The 22049-nt window shown below is 46.6% G+C and overlaps 1 protein-coding gene across 1 annotated transcript in view; it reads left to right on the top strand.

Annotated features, from left to right (window-relative positions):
• MAP4K5 (mitogen-activated protein kinase kinase kinase kinase 5) overlaps positions 1-20243 on the top strand; it is a gene marked incomplete at both ends in the record, with an annotated part of 67765 nt that extends 47522 nt beyond the window's left edge. Inside the window, 14 exons of the mRNA XM_084270387.1 lie at positions 1047-1105; positions 6101-6143; positions 7657-7728; positions 8707-8786; positions 9717-9777; positions 10360-10474; positions 10605-10663; positions 12630-12733; positions 13134-13311; positions 14674-14742; positions 15165-15257; positions 17006-17076; positions 17647-17702; positions 20156-20243. Coding sequence (XP_084126513.1) covers positions 1047-1105; positions 6101-6143; positions 7657-7728; positions 8707-8786; positions 9717-9777; positions 10360-10474; positions 10605-10663; positions 12630-12733; positions 13134-13311; positions 14674-14742; positions 15165-15257; positions 17006-17076; positions 17647-17702; positions 20156-20243 — 1148 coding nt within the window. The remainder of the gene's footprint in view (positions 1-1046; positions 1106-6100; positions 6144-7656; positions 7729-8706; positions 8787-9716; positions 9778-10359; positions 10475-10604; positions 10664-12629; positions 12734-13133; positions 13312-14673; positions 14743-15164; positions 15258-17005; positions 17077-17646; positions 17703-20155) is intronic.
• Positions 20244-22049: the final 1806 nt, after the last annotated feature.

The following is a 22049-nucleotide window of genomic DNA, read 5'->3' on the forward strand; positions in this document are numbered from 1 at the left end:
TGCCACAGCCCCACAACTCTGCCAGGGAAGAACTTTTCCCTCCCAGCTGAGCTGACCCTGCCCTGGGGCAGCTTGAGCCCATTGCCCCTTGTCCCATCTCCTGTCCCCTGGCTGAAGAGACCATCCCCCACCTCTCTGCACCCTCCTGGCAGGGCAGGGGAGGTGGGGAGAAGGTCTCCCCTCAGCCTCCTCTTCTTCAGGCTGAACACCTCCAGTTCCCTCAGCTGCTCCTCAGAGGATTTGCCCTCCAGCCCCTTCCCCAGCCTGGTTGCCCTTCTCTGGACTCACTCCAGGACCTCAGTGTCCTCCTTGTAGTGAGGAGCCTGGAACTGGACCCAGCACTCGAGGTGCAGCCTCACCAGTGCCCAGTCCAGGGACACAATCCCCTCCCCAGACCTACTGGCCACACTGGGTCTGACACAAGCCGGGATGCCATTGGCTTTCCTGGCCACCTGGGCACACTGCTGGTTCATATTCACTCTGCAGTCACCCAACACCCCCAGTGATGGAGCACTTGTGACTGCAGTAGCTGTCCTGACCAGGGTGCATGTTAACACAATGCATTCTGTTTTTTCTTTACTCTTTTCTCTCCTCCCTTCCCCTTTCCCTTCCCCTCTCCTCTCCATCTAAGTTGAAATTTTGAGGGTAGACACAATCTTTCCCCGGGTTTGGACGAATGCCTTTTGAAGTATCAATCCTGCCTGCTCCTCTGCATCACATACATCACACTTCTAGGAAGCTTCCTGTTAAAAGCCCCTTTTTTCTCTTTCACATGCATTAAAAAGTTAACACGTGGTTAGGTCGTTATGCTTTAGTGCACTTTCATATAACAACTCAGTATTTACTTTTGGTTTGTTTCTTTCTTGTGGGTTTCCTATTTGCATATGTAAGCATTTATAATTCTGATATTTAAGTGGTGATCATATTTTATAGCTTGTATACATAATATTTAGACGTGTTAGGCCATGTGTTTCACTCTAGTAAGCATTGAAAGGGCAGTAGTGTAATAGAGTGTGAATTAAAGTGTAAAACATCCTGTTTTGCAGTTGATAAGCTGCAGTTTGAGCCCCCTCTAAGGAAAGAAACAGAAGCTCGGGATGAGATGGTAAGGACAAGTTTGGTTTTTCCATCATTTATTAAAATCACAGTGCCTTCATTGGTCAAGGTTCAGCTCAAAGTAATATGTCTCTGAAGTATAAAGCCATGGCAGGACCTCTCTAGGTCCCCAGACCAGATGAAAAGACCTGACATGTGCCAATTAAATTGATAATGTGAAGAGGCCACTCTGCATTTGAGTCCCTGGTCTTCCCATCACCAGGGTTTCTTTGCTGCCTGCTTCTTGGAAGGCCACCAGCTCATGTGCAGCCCGTTTTGCCCCCCAAGAACTGCTGCTTGGTTGTTCCAGCCCCTAGTATTTACAGCAGATCAGCTAATTAACGTTCTTTGGGATTAGTCTGTGCCTGTGTACACAAGGGCTCCATTTTTTAATAAGTGTTGTGAATAGTTTGCCATTAGTTTGGATGTGGAGACTGTAACTCTCAGTGCTCCTGAAAAATCCCATTCCCCTTTCTACAGCTCTTCACCAGGTAGGTACAAGCTCAGATATTTTTGATTGCGACTCATTAGCTCCCTACATGCTGTTACCAGTGGGTCTCCAGAGAGCCTGGCTAGCAATGAGAGCCTCTACTGATGGCATCTCCTACGAGTTTGGAGGTGGCTGCAGTGTTTTCTCCTGCTAGAAGAGTGTCTTGGAAGTGTCCTGAGTGGAAGAATCCTTACTGAGTTTTGGCCATACGTTTTTGCTTTCCTGTTACTTATTGCCACTTGATCCTGCTGTTTTACCCTTCCCATGTGCTGCTGCGATGTCTGAATCAAAGAAGATGAAGATAGCATTTCAATAGTTGCTTTATTAACTGGATTGTAAGCCACTATTTCACTTTTTTATATTTTACTGTTTCTGGGTCGTTCTGTGGGAATCTCACTGGCCTCTCTGTGTGCAGTGGATAAAGCACAGCAGTTTGATGAGGAGAAAAATGACATTTTTCTGTATCTTCAGGTGGTGGCAGCTGGCACCGACTTTGCTTCACATTGGAATCCTTTTGTTGATGGTGGAAACAGCAAGTAAGTATGGAATCTGAAAACATCTTCTATTTCTGTGACTTAAAAAATACACCCTGCAAGAAAAAAATTGAGCTGTGGTGGAAAATCAAACTGTAAATCCTAATCCAGGTTAATAGGGGAGGTTTAGGTTGGATATCAGGAAGAATTTCTGTACTGAAGGGGCTGTCAGGCACTGGAACAGGCTGCCCAGGGAGGTGGTGGAGTCACCATCCCTGGAGGGGTTTAAAAGGTGTGTGGATGAAGTGCTCAAGGACATGATCTAGAGGTGGGCTGGGCAGGGTCAGGCTGTGGTTGGACTTGGTGATCTAAAGGGTCTCTTCCCACCCAGGTGGTTCTATGATTCTATTCATGAAATGAAAGTAGATTTTACCCCATAAAATCCTGCAGTTGGTTGGTCATTCTCTCAGGGAATGTGTTTCAATCTCTTCTAACCATGACCAGTAGCTTGGTTTATGTTTGTTAGAGCTCCCCAGTTGTAGATGGAAAGTGAAGTGTAACTGTATGGCCATCAGAGAGAAATAACACAGGCAGAGGCAGTTGCTGAAGCAAAGGGGGGCTGAGTTCAGGATCCTGCCCCTGGCTTTGCACCAAAGTTGTTGTGGTTGTGATGTCCTGGGCAAAGCAACTTCACAGCCTCAAAGTTGGGTCCCTGTGAGAAAGGGAAGGAGAAACCAGTTCTGAAGCTGTAGCTTTGCTGGGTTTGGTACCACGACAGGACTGCTGCTGCCGTGGGTGTCTGGCTGATGTGGTCTGTGATGCTGCCCTGCAGTGTTCTGGGTGACTTGTTTTAGGTAAAGGTAGAGCTGCAAAAGCAGGCCTGAAGCAAGGGAGGATGACTCTGCTCAAGTCAGGATTGAATTTATTAGGTATGTGGCTTCCTTTTGCTGTGAAACACTGGATTCTGCCTTTCAAGGCAGTCCTTGAACTCGCAGAGTAGTGTGGAGGTTCAGCTGTACCAACTGATGGTTGATGGGAGAGATGGTATTTCAGTTGAAATAATTGCTCAGCTAAAAGGGCCTGTTTCCCATCTTTATTTGGAACTGAGTAGCAGACTGAATTTCTTTGGCCTTTTTCTTTTTGCAGATAAAGTCTTGCATAAGCTGTCAGCTGACATTACAGCCCCTGGAAAGCTGGTTGTGTCACGGAGACTGCCAGTGTTTGGGTCTTTTCAAGTTCAACCTGTTTTTCAGTTCTTACTCTCCTTGTAGTAAAAATTTGGGGTGGCTCTCTAGTCCTTGCCTCTCCCTACTCAGTAATGACAGCCACTGCTTTCCTTCCTCTCCCAGTTTGTTTGCATGACCCTGATGAGCTGCAGATTGAAAGCCTTTTCTGCAGACAGCTGGAATCTTGCTGGGTCGAGGAGCAGGGAGGGGAGGGAAGCTCCTCCTGGCAAAGTGACTTACTGATGTGATCCTGCTTCTTGGAGAGTTATTAAGATTGGCCATACCAGGCTGTAGTAAAAGCAGAATGGATGTAGCTGTAGCAAGGGCTGTAAATTGGTAAATAAATACAGATTTAGTATTGAAAGGAGGACAGGCAGAGTATTTCTAGCTGGTGAATCTGTGCTGCTTACTTGGAAACCACTTCCAGTTTGCAAAGATAAACAGGAAACACATAGCTCCTCTGTCCCAGCAGTTCTGAGTAACACCAGGGATGTGCAGAGAGGATGTGTGCTAGGGGGTCCCTGCTTTTCCTGCCCTTTGGCTTTTGTCAGAGTGAGTGGAGATTGATAGGCTCAGCTTGGGAATCACTTGACTGGAAGAGGGAGTACTGAAATGTGTACCTGATGAGTGAACTTACCTCACTTGTTTTTCCTCACTTCTACTGTAGCATTTCGAACAGACATTTTATACATTTTCTGCATTATAGAGATGAGTTTTGTTGATGGTTGTATTTTTTTTAATGCTTTCATAGTTCCAGTTGGCAAACTGTCTCTGCTTTCTCTTCAGAAGCACCTTGCAGGGAAGTTTCACTCTAATCCCAGTTTGGCTGGGTTAGTTTTGCTACAATATGCTTTTGTTTTCCTGTTTGTTACCCCTGTGGTCATTCCTCAGGATGTGAGAGGTGCTGGGACCCAGGGTGTCCTCTCTGCAGACAGAAGTTTGGATGCACCAGGCTGCAGCAGCCTGCAGTGTTCTGTTGTGGAAGAACTTCTTGCCAGTGAGGGTGAGGGAGCCCTGGGACAGGCTGCCCAGGGGGTGTGGAGTCTCCTTCTCTGGAGAGATTCCAGCCCCGTCTGGACACCGCCCTGTGTGCCCTGTCCTAGGGACCCTGCTTTGGCAGGGGGTTGGACCCCATGGGCTCTGGAGGCCCCTTCCAACCCCTACAGCTCTGTGAGACAGTGGGATTCTGACCTGCCCCCTCCACCTCACCATCCCTAAATGCAGCACCCCAGACTTCCCAGCAGCAATGCTTTTTTCCAGGGTTTAGATTTTTTTAAGACTTAACACAGTTGAATTTCAAGACACAGCTTGAAAATCACCGTTTTTCAAAATTCTATCAGTTTTTCTTTGTTTCAGAATTATATTTTCAGTGCTACTTTGATACTTTAGTCACAATTTCGTTTTGAATCCTTTGAAACAAAAACTCCCACTGTCATGGGAAATAGTCCCTGTCTTCAGCTTATAATGCTAAAGGAGGAAAAACCTGCCCTCTGTAAAAGCTTTTCAACATTTCTCTCACTTACCTCCCTGTAACTTCCTCTGCTCTCTTCTTTTTTTTCCCTTATTTTCTATTTTACTATTTCTGAGCATTTCACCAATATTTAAAATGCCAGTAGGGAGATTAAAGATGAGCTGATGGTATCTGGTTTGATGATTTTTGGGGGGTGAGGGGAAGGAAAAGACCGTACGGAATGAGAAAGGACATAACACAGTGAGGAGAAGAGAAACACTTTGTTTTGAAAAGACCTAGGAAATGCTTGTTATGAAACTAAATGACATCACTGATCCCTTCAGTTGCACATGTTTGACCTTAGAGCAGAGCTCTAAATCTTATAAACATTTTACCTAGGGGACTGCTTACAAAATTTGGCGATGGGAGTGAAGATGTTGAAGAGTGAGTGGATCTCCTTCATGTACAGTTGTGTTTACTCTGTGGGGCTCTCACTAAAGCAGGGCAGTGTTCTGGCTCAACCTCTTTCCTTGAAATGCTGCTGGCAGCTTATTTATTTATGAGCTTCCCTCATAAATAAGGGAGGGCTGGTTGTGCTCAAAGGTCTAACGCACGCTTGACTCTATCTCACTGGCAGGAGAACGCTCGCAAAGCAACGCTTTCTTCCCCTGCTCTCCTTCCTGAGGTTATCAGAGTGTGTATGGAAGCACCCCATACTTCAAAGCAGATCTGGGGCTTGATTAATCCATGATTAATCCATGATTAATGACAGGACGTGCAGATGTCCCTGCAGAGCTCTGGTAGGGTGTTTGTCACCCCAACGTTCGACTGATCCAGAGCGAAAGCTGCAAGCTGCACCCAAGGGTGCAGAACCTCTTTGTTGCTTGGCCCAATTTTTGGCTGCAGTTGGGGGTTTGTGAGTAGATGACCAATAAGTTTGTTTCCAAATAAACTTTGAAAAGTTGTGGGAGGACATTGCTCTGCCACACGATCTGCTGGCTGACCCAGAAAGGCAGCGTTTTCATTGTGGGGAAGAATTTTCTAGAAAAAAAAAAAAACCAAGCTGAAAATTCAGATTGAAGGGGGACACCTTCAGAGAACCAGTCCTTAATTTGAAATACCCTTCCCTGCAGAATGCTCTGTAACTTTGGCATTTAGGAAAGAACACGAGTTTGTCAAAAACTGACACTTCTAACAAGATTAACCTGCTTTTTTCCCCACTCTTGGACATCTGGTTTAACCTTGTTTGTGCAAAGCTGTGATCCATCTTCTCTGTGCCTCTAGCTCATTCACAGCCTGTGTTCTCTAGTTCTGCTGCTGCTGATGTTGGTTTAACTAAGACAACTGCTCTGCCTTTTCATTGTAGATCGACACTGAAGCGAGCAGGGCCACCTCCACTACCTCCCAAGGTAAGAGATGCTGGGTTTTACAAGTTCTAGGGGGCAAACCCCACTTGGGCAGCTTCTGAGCTCCTGTCTGATGCTCTCAGGAGTTTGTAACTTCTGATAAATAGCATTTGCTAACAGACTTCATGCAGGTTTGTATTTAATGCTGACTTTCAGGCTGCATGTCTTGACCTCCTTGTCACAAAGTGACTTGGGGGGTGGTTTCCCCCTAAAGTGAGCGTGCTGCATGGGCTGTCCACAGCATTCTGCCTGCTGCTGTGATTTTCCATCAGAGAAGAAATACCTCTTTGATTATTCTGCTGTCAAATGTCTTCTTTTCAAAGGCTGATAACTTTTTGGGGGTGTAGAAGCAATCTGACTTGAATTCAGCTGGTCTGAAGTTTACATTTGCAGGTGCCATTTCCCAGGTAACCTTTACCTCTTTGTTACAGCCCAGAATAAACAGTTGTCCTGAGGAAAGCCTCCCAGATGATGAGAAATGTCAGACAATAAAGCATTTCCCAGACTCACAGAACAGAGCCCCGCCGGCTCACAGGAGACAGAGCATCCCTGTTTGTGGACCTCAGACTGATTCTTGCCCCGTTGGCATGACCAGCAGCATCAGTAGCCCTGGATTGCTCACAGCTAGATACAGTGACTTAGGTAAATGCCTCACAATTCCTAAAGAGGACTTACTTAAAAGAAAACCAGTTTTGGAATCAGCTGTTTTCACTAGATTTGATTTTATTTAATACAAGCTGATCACTGGGTGGAGCTTTCCTTTTCACACATCTGCTGGTCCTTATTCCAGCCATGTCCTGGGCTGGAAACTTTCTTCCCAAAGCAAGGACATTCACCAGTCAGCACCATTACTGTGTTGCCTGTGGGAATAGCATAAAGCCAGCAGGGAGAGTCATCTGTGTGATGCCTTGATAGAGCTTGCTCAGTGACACTCAAGGGGTCTTCCAGTGGTCTCCAGGGATGAAGGCTGGATGTCTTCCTCTCTCTCAGCACATGCTCTTTACCTTTCTTCTCCATAGTTACCAAAACACATTCCTGAGCTCAAAAACACACTCCTGCACAGACTAGTTAGGAACCCCTTTTAGCTGAAAACAAGACACACTCTGTCTCTTAATTGGTTGTTGGTTTATTCCACTAAAATCCCAAACAAATCTATTCTTAAAACCATGAAAATTCTTATATTAAAGTTATATTACTTGTCTCTTAAGCTACACCTACATCTACATCAATCTATTCAGCATTATTACATGTCATTGAATCATGTCAGGACCTTCCCACAGCTTTGTTTCCAGTTGCATTTGGCCCAGGGACTGTTTGGATAATGGAAAGCTGTTACTGCTCTGTAGCTTTAGCATGCAGAAGAGTGGCCAGCTGTCCTTGGAAGGGTTTGGCTACCCAGAAAGTTTCAGAGCTCACTTCTCTGCTCTTCTCTCCAAGAAGAGAGAATGGGGTGACAAAATATTTTGTGTTTCACTGTGTCAGGTGAGCTACAGACTGTGTCTGGGCTTCTTTTCAGGCAATGGAGATGGCATGCTGAAACTCATCGAGGAAAACGCTGAAGGGGCTGGACAAGTCCCTCAACTGCCACGTAAAAAAGAGAAAAGAGATTTTCCTGTAAGTGTTGTGACTCTGGGTGTGATTTCACTGTCCTGTTAGCCAGCTGCTGCTGTATCAGTGAACGGGAGGTATCTTAGGATCTTCCTTTCTTCCCACAGAAGCCAGCGATCAATGGTTTGCCACCGACACCGAAGGTGCTGGTAAGAAACCTCATTTGCAGTGGGAGTTACTGGAAACCTGCCCTTGTGGCACCTCTCTGGTGACAGAAAGCTTCTGCTAGAATAAGGCACCAGGTTGTCTGCGTCTCCTAGCCAGCTACTTTTCATGTACTGGATCTGCAGAACTTGTTTCCTTGTCTTCAGATCTGCCCTTCACTGTGCAGTCTGGATGCGAAGGGTTGGAGACTTCACTGGCTCTGGGAGTTGTGATCTCCAGTGGCAGGCCCTGCTTAGGAAAGACAAAGGTGTTCTTCAACATTTCATAGACCATTTATATATATATATATATATATATATATATATATATATATATATATATATATTTATATAAGCACTCGATACTGTTCTTACCCAGTAGGTACTTAAAAATGTTCAGATCATTCTGATCCCTCCTGGTGATCCTTCATGTGGACAAAGTCCACCAAAAGGTTTGGAAGGCTGCATTGTAGCTCTCAGGGGAGATGATAATGTTCTGTGTGGAGGTTTATTGAAGTAGTTTGTGTCTGAAACCAGGGAGCAGTGGTGTGTACAGGTGTGTACCAAGTGGCCAAGTGCCAGGAGATCAACACTTTATAGTGTAAACTTGTTTCAGGTTTCAGTTTTGGTGTTTTTTCAGATGGGAGCATGTTTTTCCAAAGTCTTTGATGGCTGTCCTTTGAAGATTAATTGTGCAACGTCATGGATACATCCGGATACTAAAGGTAAAGATCTTTTAGGTTTCTATTTTAAATCTCCCTGTTGCCAAAGTGATGATAAGCTTCTGAAATAATCAACTTCTCTGAAATTTCCAGATCAGTACATTATCTTTGGCACAGAAGAAGGTATCTATACTTTGAATTTGAATGAACTTCACGAAGCAACAATGGAACAGGTGAGTTTTGATGTATTGAGCATGTAGAATAGATTTGGGGATGTTATGCAGCAAGAAAGGCTGGTATTAGAGGGGGCAGAGGGGATACCAGGCTCTGTGGCATAAACTCATTCACCTCCCAGCCAGCAGTAGTGGTCTGACAACGAATAGTTCCCCTACCTGTCTCCAGTTTTTCCTGCTGCTTATGTAATGGATGCTGTTTGCAAAAGAGTTCTCCAACATCTTCCTTGGAGAAGGAAGCCCTTTCCCTCCAGTTTGTCTCCACTAGATGGCATATTGCTTCTCCGCTGCATGCTGGTGAAGACCTCAGACCTTTCACAGGAACCTAGAACAGTGGGGTTGGCTGGGACCTCTGGAGATCACCCAGTCCCACCCTTGCCAAAGCAGGGTCCCTAGGACAGGGCACACAGGGCGGTGTCCAGACGGGGCTAGAATCTCTCCAGAGAAGGAGACTCCACACCCCCTGGGCAGCCTGTCCCAGGGCTCCCTCACCCTCACTGGGAAGAAGTTCTTCCCCAGATTGGGGGGGAACTCCCTGTGCTCCAACTTGAGCCCATCGCCCATTGTCCTGTCCCCACAGACACTGAGCAGAGGCTGCCCATGTCCCCCTGTGTCCCACCCTTCAGCTATTGATCCCCATTGATCAGATCCCCTCTCAGGCTTCTTCTCTCCAGGCTGAACAGCCCCAGCTCACTCAGCCTTTCCTCACAGGGGAGATGCTCCAGCCTTTAATCACGTCCGTAGCCTCCTCTGGAGTCTCTCCAAGAGAAAACAGACTAAGTAAGGGTGAAGAGTGAATTAAAGGGGGAAATGTAGCTGCAACTGGGATTTGGTCCCTGTGGGAATAGTCCTGGAGGTGGAGTGGGCAGAGAAAAACATGGTTCAAAATTCCTTTAGTTTTCTACTAATGGAAATCTTTTCCTCCTTCAGTTATTTCCCCGGAAGTGCACCTGGCTGTATGTTATCAATAACACCTTAATGTCCTTGTCAGGTATGTATACACAGAGGGGAAGTGAAGAAAAATAGACAGAGAAACATTTAAAGTCATAATTCAATACCATGTGTTTGGATTCTATGAGTGTTTCTTGTGTTTGCATGGGAAGCTTTGCTTCAGGAGTGTTTAATGCCAAAGACTGGAGACAAAACTGGATGTTCCCAAGCAGCAGAGCCAGTCATCTGCAGTGTCCCACCATATTTTTAGTATAGTTAGTTTTAATTAGCGTGGAGAAGCTCGGCACTTGATACTTTACAAATGAGCTGCCTCTGCTGAGGCTGTAAAGTGTCCTGAGCTAGGAGAGTCAGAATATGGATGGGCTCTCATGTGTTGGAACATGATTATATATATGTAAAACTAACTTCAGTGTTACCAAACCAATCTTTGAGTCAAATACCATGTCTTCTCTCTATGTATTTATTGTCTTCTTTTCTTTTTCTTCACCACTGGACTTGAAATACCCACCTCCTGTGCTCCATTTCTCTAGAAGGTAATTTTTTATACCTACATTGCTCTGAGCTTTGCCATTTTTCTGCAAGAGGTGTGGGTGTGACATCAACTGTGCTTTTCTCCTTGCAGGGAAAACATTCCAGCTGTACTCCCATAATTTAATAGCCTTGTTTGAACAAGCCAAAAAAACAGGATTAGCTGCTCATATTCAAACCCACAGGTTTCCTGACAAAATACTGCCAAGGTACCAATCTGTCACTTAATTATTAACAAGGGACACTCCCCATAAACACTGTTTGCGCTGTCAAACTGGCGGTGTGAAGGACCCTCAGCATCTCTCACTGATGCCTTTTCTTTCCCAATTGTCTTTCCAGGAAGTTTGCCTTAACCACAAAGATCCCTGATACAAAAGGATGCCACAAATGCTGTATAGGTGAGTTGGGGTTCAGCTTGGCAGGTTTTTTCCTGGCCGGTGCCTCCCTCAGAGAGCTGGGCTGGTTCAGCCTGGAGAAGAGAAGGCTCCAGGGGGACCTTGTAGCCCATTCCAGTCCCTGAAAGGTGCCTGTAGGAAGCTGGGGAAGAACTGTTCCCCAGGGCATGGAGTGATAGGATGGGGCAGGGAGGTGGTTTTAAACTCAAAAAGGGGAGATTTAGGTTGGATGTTAGGAAAAGGCTCTTCAACATGAGGGTGGTGGGTCACTGGCACAGAGTGCCCAGAGAGGTGGTGGAGGCCCCATCCCTGGAGACACCCAAGGTCAGGCTGGATGGGGCTCTGAGCGACCTGCTCTAGTGAAGATGTCCCTGCTCACTGCAGGGTGGGACTTGATGGGCTCTAAAACTCCCTTCCAACCCAACACACTCTGTGATTCTATGATTTCTTTTTGATAAACTCAGCTCACTGTGCAGAGAACAGCATGACTGCACAGTTCCTTCCTGCTGTGTCTGCCTGGTGCACAGCTTCCCTGTCAGTTAACCTGGGGCTCTTCCTGCTCTGCAGTGGAAGAGCAATTTTCAGATCAGCAGTTAACCTGTAAAGGTTGTGGTGCAGAGCAAGGTCCAAAGGGGAACCCTGGAGCATGCCAGTGGTGTGCAGCTGGCACTGCACTGAGTGTCACATGCTCTCTGGGTGCTGCTGGAGCTCTGGGTGACAGACTCCATGCTGGGGATCGCTGGGTTTGGGCTGCCACCCAAGCCAGCTGGCTGCTGTGACGTGCAGCCTGCCTAACGCTTGTTACGGAATCCCAGGCTTGATGCACACACAGAAACACCCTTTCTGCTTTGCCACTGTAGCTCCAGCTTTCACCTAGACCAAACTTCCCACCTTGAAAAGAGCGTTTTTCTGTGAAGAAGTGGCTGGACATGAATAGAAATTATGTCAGCCTGGTGGAGGAATGAAGCCACCTCTCAAGTTCTGATGCACACAGAAGGGTCAAAGCTTGAGGAGTTACTCATTTGACTTTGGCTTTGCTGACTTTCTTTTGAAAGGCTTGGGCTTTCTGTGGAAAACTGCCCCAAGGGCTGTGTGAAACTGTGCCTTTGCTCTCTTAAAAATGCTTGAGCAGAGCATCAAGTGCCTAGCTGTGAACTTGGATATCTTCTAGTTAGGTCCATGGGGTGCCTGCAGTAGGCTTTACTCACAAATTATTCCTGAAATCAGGCTGATCTTGTAACCAACCCAGCTTTAAAACACCCCAAACACCGGACCCTTTCTTGCATTAGAGCTCACAGGGAGTTATGGGCCATCTGCACTGCTTGGGTTTCATTTCAATCACAGCTTGAGCTGGACATTTGACTCCCCCTGCTCACACAGCCCCAAGAAGAAAGAGATAGAGCTTTTCTGGCCACTCAGCATGTGGCCTCTTTACTGGGACCCAAGGAATGCCAGTGGTTGTTAATTGTAACTGAGTATCTAGAGTTTGGCACAATATTAATCACTGTGGATCACAGACTCACAGGGCTGTAGGGGTTGGAAGGGGCCTCCAGAGCCCATCAGTCCAACCCCTGCCAAAGCAGGGTCCCTAGGACAGGGCACACAGGGTGGTGTCCAGACAGGGCTGGGATCTCTCCAGAGAAGGAGACTCCACACCCCCTGGGCAGCCTGTCCCAGGGCTCCCTCACCCTCACTGGCAAGAAGTTCTTCCCCAGATTGGTGGGGAGCTCCCTGTGCTCCAACTTGAGCCCATCGCCCCTTGTCCTGTCCCCACAGACACTGAGCAGAGGCTGCCCATGTCCCTCTGTGTCCCACACCTGTGTCCCTGATTGGCAAGCTGAAAGTGTGAAACACTTGCTATTTCTTCATTTATTTGCAAAAATAGCTGTGGGGTTTGTTTTTTTCCAAGTATTTATTGAACTTCCAGGCCTTAGAGAGGATTGTTTAGTGGGTTTTTTATTCCCCACAGTACGAAACCCATACACAGGCCACAAGTACCTGTGCGGCGCGTTGCAGTCCGGAATTGTTCTGCTGCAGTGGTATGAGCCAATGCAGAAATTCATGTTAATAAAGGTAAGTGCTTCACTTCAGTTTCAAAGACTCAATCTTAGTCATCATAAAGGTGATAACTAAGAACTCCCAGAATCTGTAATGTAAAGCACCTCTGAGGGCAGTCCTGTTTGGGGGCTCTGAGCACTTGAAAATCTGGCTTGACACAGAAACTCTCCTGGCTGAAGTTGGCCAGTCCAGGGTGGGATCAAGCCCAGTGCTGGTGATAACAGACCATTATATACTTCTGCCCAGAGTAATGTTGCTCACAGCTCCTTCTCTCTTAAAGCATCACTCTGAGTAGCAGCAAAACAATCCTTTTCTATATCTTTTACACTTTGTACATGTTATTTTAGGCTGCTTCTTTCCAAGGTAAAAGGAAACTTTACAAATGACTTTTGATTTTTTGCTTTTTTTCCCCCAGCACTTTGATTTTCCTTTGCCAAGCCCTCTGAATGTGTTTGAAATGCTGGTGATCCCAGAGCAGGAGTACCCGATGGTCTGCGTAGCCATCAGTAAGGGTACAGAACCCAATCAGGTAGTTCAGTTTGAGACAATCAACTTGAACTCTGCTTCCTCGTGGTTTACAGAGATTGGTGCAGGTAAGGCTGTTGGTCTGTCTTGGAGCTGTCTCATTGTCATGTAACTGTTAGATGTACCTTCCTCAGGAGCCATTCAGCAACCTTTTAGCTTAGGCAGAATGATGCAGTTACCTCAAACATACTGAAACTGATCCCAGGTTCTTTGATAATCTGCCAGCTTGACTATAAACTCTCTGTCTTAAAAGACTTCAGTTCTAGACACATCTTTTATTTCACAGATTTCCTTAAACAGTAATGCAGACCCTGCTGACTGGGTTCTCATCTGTGGTTGCATACTTTTCCTGGGATCTTGGTCCTCTTTCCCCTTCTTTCCTGTGCAGAGACTCAGATGAATGTGTTCTTGTCTGTCCTAGGAGGAGGATTATCATCTTCAGCTGGCTAGTAATGAGTAGGTTTTGGGTTATCTTCAAAAGCTAGTTGATACCTTGCAGATGCTTTTCTCTACTGGCTTTGTTGCATATACAGTTTTCACATTTAAGTACTGCTTTTTAGCAGCTGTACCAGAAACTTCATTAATAAAAACTAGAAAAACTATTAAATCTTGTTCAACATCAGTACAGTGATCTTTCCAGATGTGGATTTATGGGAAAAGAGCTGTTTATAGGAACAGAGCTTCCCCTGATGATTCCCTCTGTTCCTTATTGTGCCTCTTCATGAAGGAAGCTGACATTGAGAGAGGCTGAGGGAGCTGGGCTGGTTCAGCCTGGAGAAGAGAAGGCTGTGGGGGGACCTCACTGCAGCCTTCCAGTCCCTGAAGGGAGCAGAGGAACAGGACAGGAATCAGCTTGTTAAAGGGCAGAGACTGGCAGGACAAGGGGGATGGAGTGAAGCTGGAGGAGGGAAGGGTGAGATGAGATATTAGGGGGAAGTTCTTTGCAGAGAGAGTGGTGAGGGGCTGGAACAGGCTGCCCAGAGAGGGGGTGGGTGCCCCATCCCTGGGGGTGTTCAAGGCCAGTTTGGATGGGGCCCTGGGCAACCTTGTGTAGCTCCAGGCCTGGAGGTTGGTGTCCCTGCCTGTGGCAGGGGGGTTGGAGCTCTGTGATCCTTGGGGTCCCTCCCAACCCAGACCAGTCTGGGATTCTCTGTTTGTGTGCTGAGCTGTATATTAAAATGTATTTCATGCTGATAAACAGTAGTGCTTGCACATTAAATACCTGCTTTCAAGGAGGGGTTTGTCCTTTGGCGTTACTCCCCTCCCAGGACATTTGGGGGTGATACAACCTTAACAGAGTTTAAAAGAGTAACAAATATAGATTGTAAAAGGCTTGGAGCATACTGATGTAGCAGCTGGCGAGAGGTTGAGGGGAGGCTGGGATCTCTCTTATGATGTGATACCAATTTAATCTGTTTTCTTTTCACCAGGCAATCAGCAGTTAGATGCCATTCACGTAACACAGCTGGAAAGAGACACTGTCTTGGTCTGCCTGGACAGTAAGTAACACACCTCTGTTCCTACACCTTGTACAACACTTGTTCTGCCACAGTTGTTGATTTTGACTCTACCACAAGTTACTGTTTCTCCCTTTGTTACTAATCTGGGTTGTAACAAGTTCAGGCTGAGGGGGTTTCGGTTTGACTCTTATGGTTCCACTTTCCTCCTTCAGTTGTGTACCGTTCTTGTTGCTTTTCAAGAGGAATCATACCCTGGCAGAGTTTAAAACACATGAAGAAGGGGTTTCCCTATTTATTTTGGGAGAAGGGTGCTCTTGGATTTGTTTGGAAGCAAATACTGTAGGTGTTGGGTTTGGCCCTTCCTTGCCTGAAGGATGAAATGACTATTTCACACTGCAAGCTGACAGCAGTCCTTTCCAGCACTGGGTTTTAATGCTTGTTTTTTTTCTGTTTTTCTTGAGAATTTGTGAAAATTGTGAATTTACAAGGGAAATTGAAGTCAAGCAAGAAATTGGCCTCCGAGCTGAGCTTCGATTTCTGCATTGAGTCAGTGGGTGAGTGATTTGCTTCTCTATTGTCTCTCCAGGATGAAGAACATAGATGGATGAGTGTTGAGGGGTTTTTAATAATCTAGGCTGGTCTAGTGCACCCAGGGGGGGCTTGACACTAGAAATGACACGTGTCAGGATATTGTGAGCTGTCTCTCTCTCTGCTGAGATGCTGAAGGAAGCAGGGGATGCTGCCAGATAGCCTGAACTCTGCACATGTTTCCCTCTGGTGTCATTTCTGGTTTATAACTAAGATGGATCATGATTCATTTGAAAAAAGGCTGAGCAGTTTCTCTTTGTTTCCAGGGCACAGAGAAAAACCTTTTTTGGGGGGGAATGTTTTAGTAGTATGTGAATCTGTGTTAGTCTTCTGAAAGCTCTGGGGATATTCCAGACCCAGCTGGACACTGACCTGTGTGCCCTGTCCTAGGGACCCTGCTTTGGCAGGGGGTTGGACCCCATGGGCTCTGGAGGTCCCTTCCAAGCCCTGTGACTCTGTGATTCTAAGATTTTATTTAAAATGATAGCACATCCATTTTCTAACTGTCAGGGTGACAGCCTTTGAATCTGGTTCTTAGGGGATGTGTTACTGGGTTTAGGCTACTAGAGGACAGCAGCCTTGCCTCTGGAACTTGAATTGGAATTGCCAAGCAAGTATTTCTGCTGTAATAAGCTCTCAGAAGGATCTCATCAATGTCAGTTGAATAATTCCATCTCTCAGAAGCCAAACCTCTCTCTGGAGTCAGAATCAGTAAAGCCACAGGTTGGTTCTGCTCACAGTTCTGTTTCTGGGCTCCTCAGGCATCGTCCCTTCAGAGGAAGGTTCTGCCATGCACACTGTTCTGTACAGCACACGTTGACTCCTGCTGAAGGAGGATGTTTTTAATCAAGCCTGTGTTTCTTCCCTAATTTCTGACATGTTCTAATTAACTGCTGTACTTGTATCATACACTCTCTTCTGCTGACACACACATTGTGTCTCCTGACCATTGCCTTTTCCTTGAGCTCCTGAAGGAATCCATAGACAGAAGCCTCTGTCCCAAAGTCTTGCTCTTACCAGTGGCCATGGAATAATGTGACACATTCCAAATGGTGTCTGGGGAATTCAGGGAATCACACAACTCCTCAGCAGCAGGTGGAGAGGAGTCTGAAGGCTGTCTTCTGCCTGTGGATTTAGGACATGGTTAACACTGGGCAGATACAGAACAGGACTGAAAGGAACAGTAAAGGAGGAATTAGGGACTAATAATTTCATAGTGTGAAATATGTTTCACCAGGCTCTTTGTCCATTAATTTAGCAGTCTGGTAATTAAATCATTCAGAGCTGGGAGCTTTCTGTGTTCTCTCTTGGGCCCAGAATGGAAGATTCCTCCCATTTTTCATACGTCTATTTTGAAGTAAATATGATAACTCAAAGGATCTGTGGTTTCTAGCAACCCAGTGTTTTGGGTGGCAGTGTATTTATGTGCTTACTGGTGTTTTCTGGAAGGGAGGAAAGGAAAAAGCAGAGATGCTGCCTTGTCCTGGCAAACAGGGAGTGTCCCAGTGGTACATTTTGAGCAGCACCTTGAAAAGGAACGTGCAGCTCAGATACAAATTGTCATTTCCATCCAGTGATCTTGGACTTTGGTTCCTCTACCAGAAGTCCAAGCCTCACCACATGCTTTCTCCACATGCTTCCCAGTGTCACCAGTGAGAACCCCAGGTTTCAGACAAGCTGTGTGCAGGGCTGATGCTGTGTTTCTCCTTTGCAGTGTGCCTTCAGGACAGTGTGCTGGCCTTCTGGAAACATGGCATGCAGGGCAAAAGCTTTAAGTCAGATGAGGTAAGTAATCCCCCAGTCTCTCCAGGTTTCATTTCTTCCTGTTCCTTCCTTACCACCTGATCCTTTGGCCCCTCCAGCTGTTCCCTTGGTGATAATGCTCATGCTCCATGTTGGCATTGCCTCAGCTTGCTGCTGGCTTTCTCTGACCTGCCTGTGAACATTGCTCAAGGTAAAGCTCAGACAGGCTTTAGCCAGCTCTGTTTCCAGGAGAATCCATCAGAGACTCCTGAACTGGTTCTGCAGGGAGCTGAGACTCTTGGATCTGGGATGAGAAGCTGGGCTCAGCAGCATCTATTTTAAATGCAGAAAAGGACAACTCTTTAAAAGTGACCCCTTAAAACAAGCATCCTGCTCTCTGAAAGAGGAAACCACCATCCTTTTTGGTGGCACCTTCTGGGAAAATGCAGGGAAAGCCAGTCAGTCTCTGCTGACAAAGATCTGATCAGCAGGCTCCATCTGTGCTGCCAAGTCATCTGGACTGATCACAGCCTACAATACTAATGCTATTTAAAATAAGTTGGATTTTATGAAATTCAAATCTCTTGCTTACTTGTCTCCATTTCTCTGCAGGTTACTCAAGAGATATCAGATGAAACCAGGGTTTTCCGCTTACTGGGATCAGACAGGTAATCGCCCTGAGGAGACATAAACCTTCTATTTATGGGGTGGCAGCAGGGACAGGGAGGGGATTGTCCCTCTCTGCTCTGTCCTTTGTGAGGCCTCATCTGGAGTCCTGTGTCCAGAGCTGGGGCCCCAGTACAAGGAAGATGTGGGACTGTTGGAGAGGGGTCAGAGGAGCCACAAAGATGATCAGAGGGCTGGAGCAGCTCCCCTACGGAGAGAGGCTGAGGGAGCTGGGCTGGTTCAGCCTGGAGAAGAGAAGGCTATGGGGGGACCTCATTGCAGCCTCCCAGTCCCTGAAGGGAGCAGAGGAACAGGAGGGGAATCAGCTTGTTAAAGGGCAGAGACTGGCAGGACAAGGGGGATGGAGTGAAGCTGGAGGAGGGGAGGGTGAGATGAGATATTAGGGGGAAGTTCTTTGCAGAGAGAGTGGTGAGGGGCTGGAAGGGGCTGCCCAGAGAGGGGGTGGGTGCCCCATCCCTGGGGGTGTTCAAGGCCAGGTTGGCTGGGGCCCTGGGCACCCTTGTGTAGCTCCAGGCCTGGAGGTTGGTGTCCCTGCCTGTGGCAGGGGGTTGGAGCTCTGTGACCCTTGGGGTCCCTCCCAACCCAGACCAGACTATGATTCTATGATCTAAACCAGCTTTCTAGCTTCCAGCCAGAACAGCTTCCAGCCCACCATAGATGTCTCTGTAGGCAGCCCTGGGGGAGGCAGTGACACCATTTCTGCCTGAATAGCCAAAAATTTAATTAGCAATTGCATCTGCATCCAAAATTCTTACTAAGAGCCCCCATAACTTGCCCCTCTTCCCACCACAGTGATCCAAGTGTGAACACAAACACGTGTATCGAGATACAGGGAGAGGAGATGAGCGACAGGGAGAGCTGAGAGCTGCCTTTGGGAAGCAGGGTGCCCAGTGCTCTTCTGGAAAAACCTGCTCCTGGCTTGGGTTGTCCTGGTGAACAGCAGCTAGTCTTAAACATAATCTTCACTGCTCTGGACCCTGAGGTCTGGAAATAGTCGTCTAGATCTTGTGTTGGTTTTGGTGTGCAGAGTGTGAACCTCCCAGTGATTCCTTTCAGCTGCAGAGGAGGAGGTGCCACTGCTGCTGGGTTTGACCCCTTAGCAGGAGCTGGCCCAGTCTCTGGATTTGGACATGGTTTAAGAGTTGTCAGGGCCTGGCACAGGCTGCCCAGGGAGGGGGCTGAGTCCCCACCCCTGGGTGTGTTTAACACAGGGGAGATGAGGTGCTCAGGGATCTGGTTTAGCACAGGACAGGGATGGTTGGACTCGATGAGCTTAAAGGGCTTTTCCAGCCGTTTGACCCTGTGATCTCTTCTGGCTCAGCTTGCCCTTGGCAGCAGCCACACATACCTGAACCTCAGTGTAGCACAGAGCTCTTTGGGAGCTGGAGAGGAGGTTTTCAGAGAAGCCATTTCCATCCATTCTGATCTCAGTGATCTGCCACATCCTTTGTTCTGTGTTTTTCCATCTCTGAAGGAATGGAGCCAGGAACCCTTTCTGCCACTCAGGTGAATGAGGGGTGGGGGGTAGCACCCTTTTGGCTTGGATCACTTAAGAAAGCTGAGCTGCAGAGGTGAAGATCAGGGACAGAGGCTGTCAAAGAGTGAGACTTTGAAAACAAAGGAATGTGACATGGGAGGGGAGGAGGTCCTGTGCCAACTCTGAGACAGGCTCCCTTTGAGTTTGGCTTCTTTGAAACACAGAAAACAAAAAGCAGAGAGAAGTTTAATCTTAAAAATGATGGGATATTGTCATCAGAGCTGGTGCAGAGGAATGCAGGGGATGAGCAGCTGGGAGAGGGGAGGTCAGAGGCCCAACTGTCTCAGCTGCGGAGGGGACTGTTGAGGTTCAGTGTGGGATGGATGTGTAGAGACAGCGGGCAGCCTGCTGAGATGGGGAGAGACAGGTTTTCCAGAGGAGCCTACAGGAACATGATCCAGCTCTGAAGGCTGAGATGGAGTCAAGTGTTCCCCACAAACCCACTGGCTGATAAACATTTAGCAGGGAGAACTGTTTAGGTTAGTGGCTGATGCTTATCAGAGGTATAAACATCTCTGGGCTGCAGATGAGAGGAGAGTTGCATCTCCTCACGACACCCTGGCTCCAAGACCCCTTCCCAACAGCAGTAACTTATTTCAAGGTGGAGGATCCCAGTTTGGGAGAGGTTTGTACCATGTTGCATGTGCTGGTGGTTGAGGGGAACAAATTCTGCTTCTAGTCCTCTCTTCCTTCTGTATTCTGCTTCAGAAGTGATGCTGGAAAACAAGGTAACTGATTGATTGAAGGAGTAAAATACCCCAGATATTTAGTAGAACTTACATCCTGCTGATCTGTGAGCAACCTGTGAGCAACGAGTTTGTTGCTCCTCAGTAGTTACACCTCGTGCTTTGTGTTTTGCCACTAACAGTGTCACGTTCTGCCTGTGTCTGGTTGCAGGGTGGTGGTGTTAGAGAGCAGGCCAACAGAGAACCCGACAGCACACAGCAACCTCTACATCTTGGCTGGCCATGAAAATAGTTACTAAGCAACAGTAACCCGATGCAAATACAGAGGGGAATTTGCCACAGGAGGAATAAAGAAGCAGTAGGAAACTCAGTACAAGCCTGACTGTGACTTAACTGTTTCCTGACACCCAAATGATGTTGGTTTAGGGTGGATTTCAGTACCTTTTTTTGCAGCTGGGAACAGCTGGTTCTGTCTCTTGCCACTGTGTGGTCGGTTATATGGAGTTTGCTTAATAAAAGCTATGAGAGAAACAGCCCTTTACTCATTAGTTCTGGGGAAATGGAGCCTTTTAAAAAATACTACATGGTAAAGGTGCCATAAACTGTTAAATATTTTACTTCCCTTGGATTTTCCTTCTATCCTGTAGATAATAGCTAGAGTGCTGGCTGTTTCCCTGTTTTATACTGAGTCTTAATTAAAAAAAAAGCAGAAGATTTGTGTAGGAAGTGAAAGTATCTGCAAAGCTTTTTGGTTTTAAATCTGCCATTCCATATGGCTCTGTATAATAGACTATTTAATCCTTATTTATTAATCTGCTGCTAGAATGGTGTAATGTATCTAACTTTTAGCAAAGGAAGGTTGCAGAGCAGCTTACAAGTTTGGGGTTGTTTGTTTTTATTACCATTGTATAAAGATTGGATCCTTTCTTTCTCCTCCTAGGGATGTAGCTGAGTTATCAAGGGGTATGTTACAATGTTGGTTGATCTTGTATAAAAAAAAAAGGAAAAAAATGCAGTTTTTGTACAACAAAGTATTTTGTATTGATTATTTTCTGCCTGCAGAATCGCCATAAAAAGGGATTTTCTTATTTACTAGGTGTAGGGGGTGTGTACACCATATGTAATATTGATTATCAGACCTGTTGCTACTGGGAGGGTGTGTACAATATACCTGTGAGTGTGTGTGTGTGTGTGTGTGCATGTGGGTTAAGTTGACTGGCAGTGTGTATTTTTTATATATATATATATATTTATATATATATAAAAATGTACAAATTCTATATGCTTTATTTTCATAAATTAGGGATCAGCCTTGTGACAGGAAAGGGACATTGTACCTGGGTCCCCATCCTTAATGAGTGGAAGTATCATGCATGGCACTGCCCACGACGTGTAGCTTATTTATGCTATTCCAGAGGGGAGCCTGTCCTGAGCAACGAGCTCCTGCTCTTCATCCAGCTGTTGCCAGTCGCTCCCTTGGACATGGTTACTTCCCCAGCTGTGTAGTATAAATAAATATGATAAGAACCAGTATTCTATATTAAAGCTTTCCATCACTTTTCCCCCTTTCCCTGCTTTGTCACCTGAGTTTTTCTCTCTTGGTTTCTCCGTTCAGGAGTCGCATCGGTCCCTTTTGCCTTCCTCATTCATTAAAACCCTTGAGGTACCATGAGACAGAAATAGAGGCTGACTGTGGGATAGCATCTGGTTTTACTACCTCACCTTAACCTGCTGGCTTTGCTGGGAGCAAACACAGGCCACAGGCAGATAGAGCAGCAGTTCTTAAACACCTGACTTGACTTTGGGTTTTAAATTGAATCCTACAGCACGGTGCTGCCTGATGGGTTTCTGAGATCTGCTGCCCTAGGAAAGCCAGGTTAGAGGCTTCACAAGCAGTTTATTAAAGCAGTAAGGGTAAGTGGGTGACAGCAGCTTGGCCTGAGGCTCTGTGCTGCAGCCAGAGTGGTTCCCATCTGCAACCTGAGGAGTGGGGTGCTGGGTTGAGTGCTGAGGCATCAGGCTACCTGATTCATAATTTAACATGGGCAGAATTAACTCAGCACAGGTGATGACTCAGTGATAACCTCTTTGTTACCAGGTGCAGC

Source organism: Gallinula chloropus, assembly GCF_964237585.1.
Source record: "Gallinula chloropus genome assembly, chromosome: 14".
Lineage (NCBI taxonomy): Eukaryota > Metazoa > Chordata > Aves > Gruiformes > Rallidae > Gallinula > Gallinula chloropus.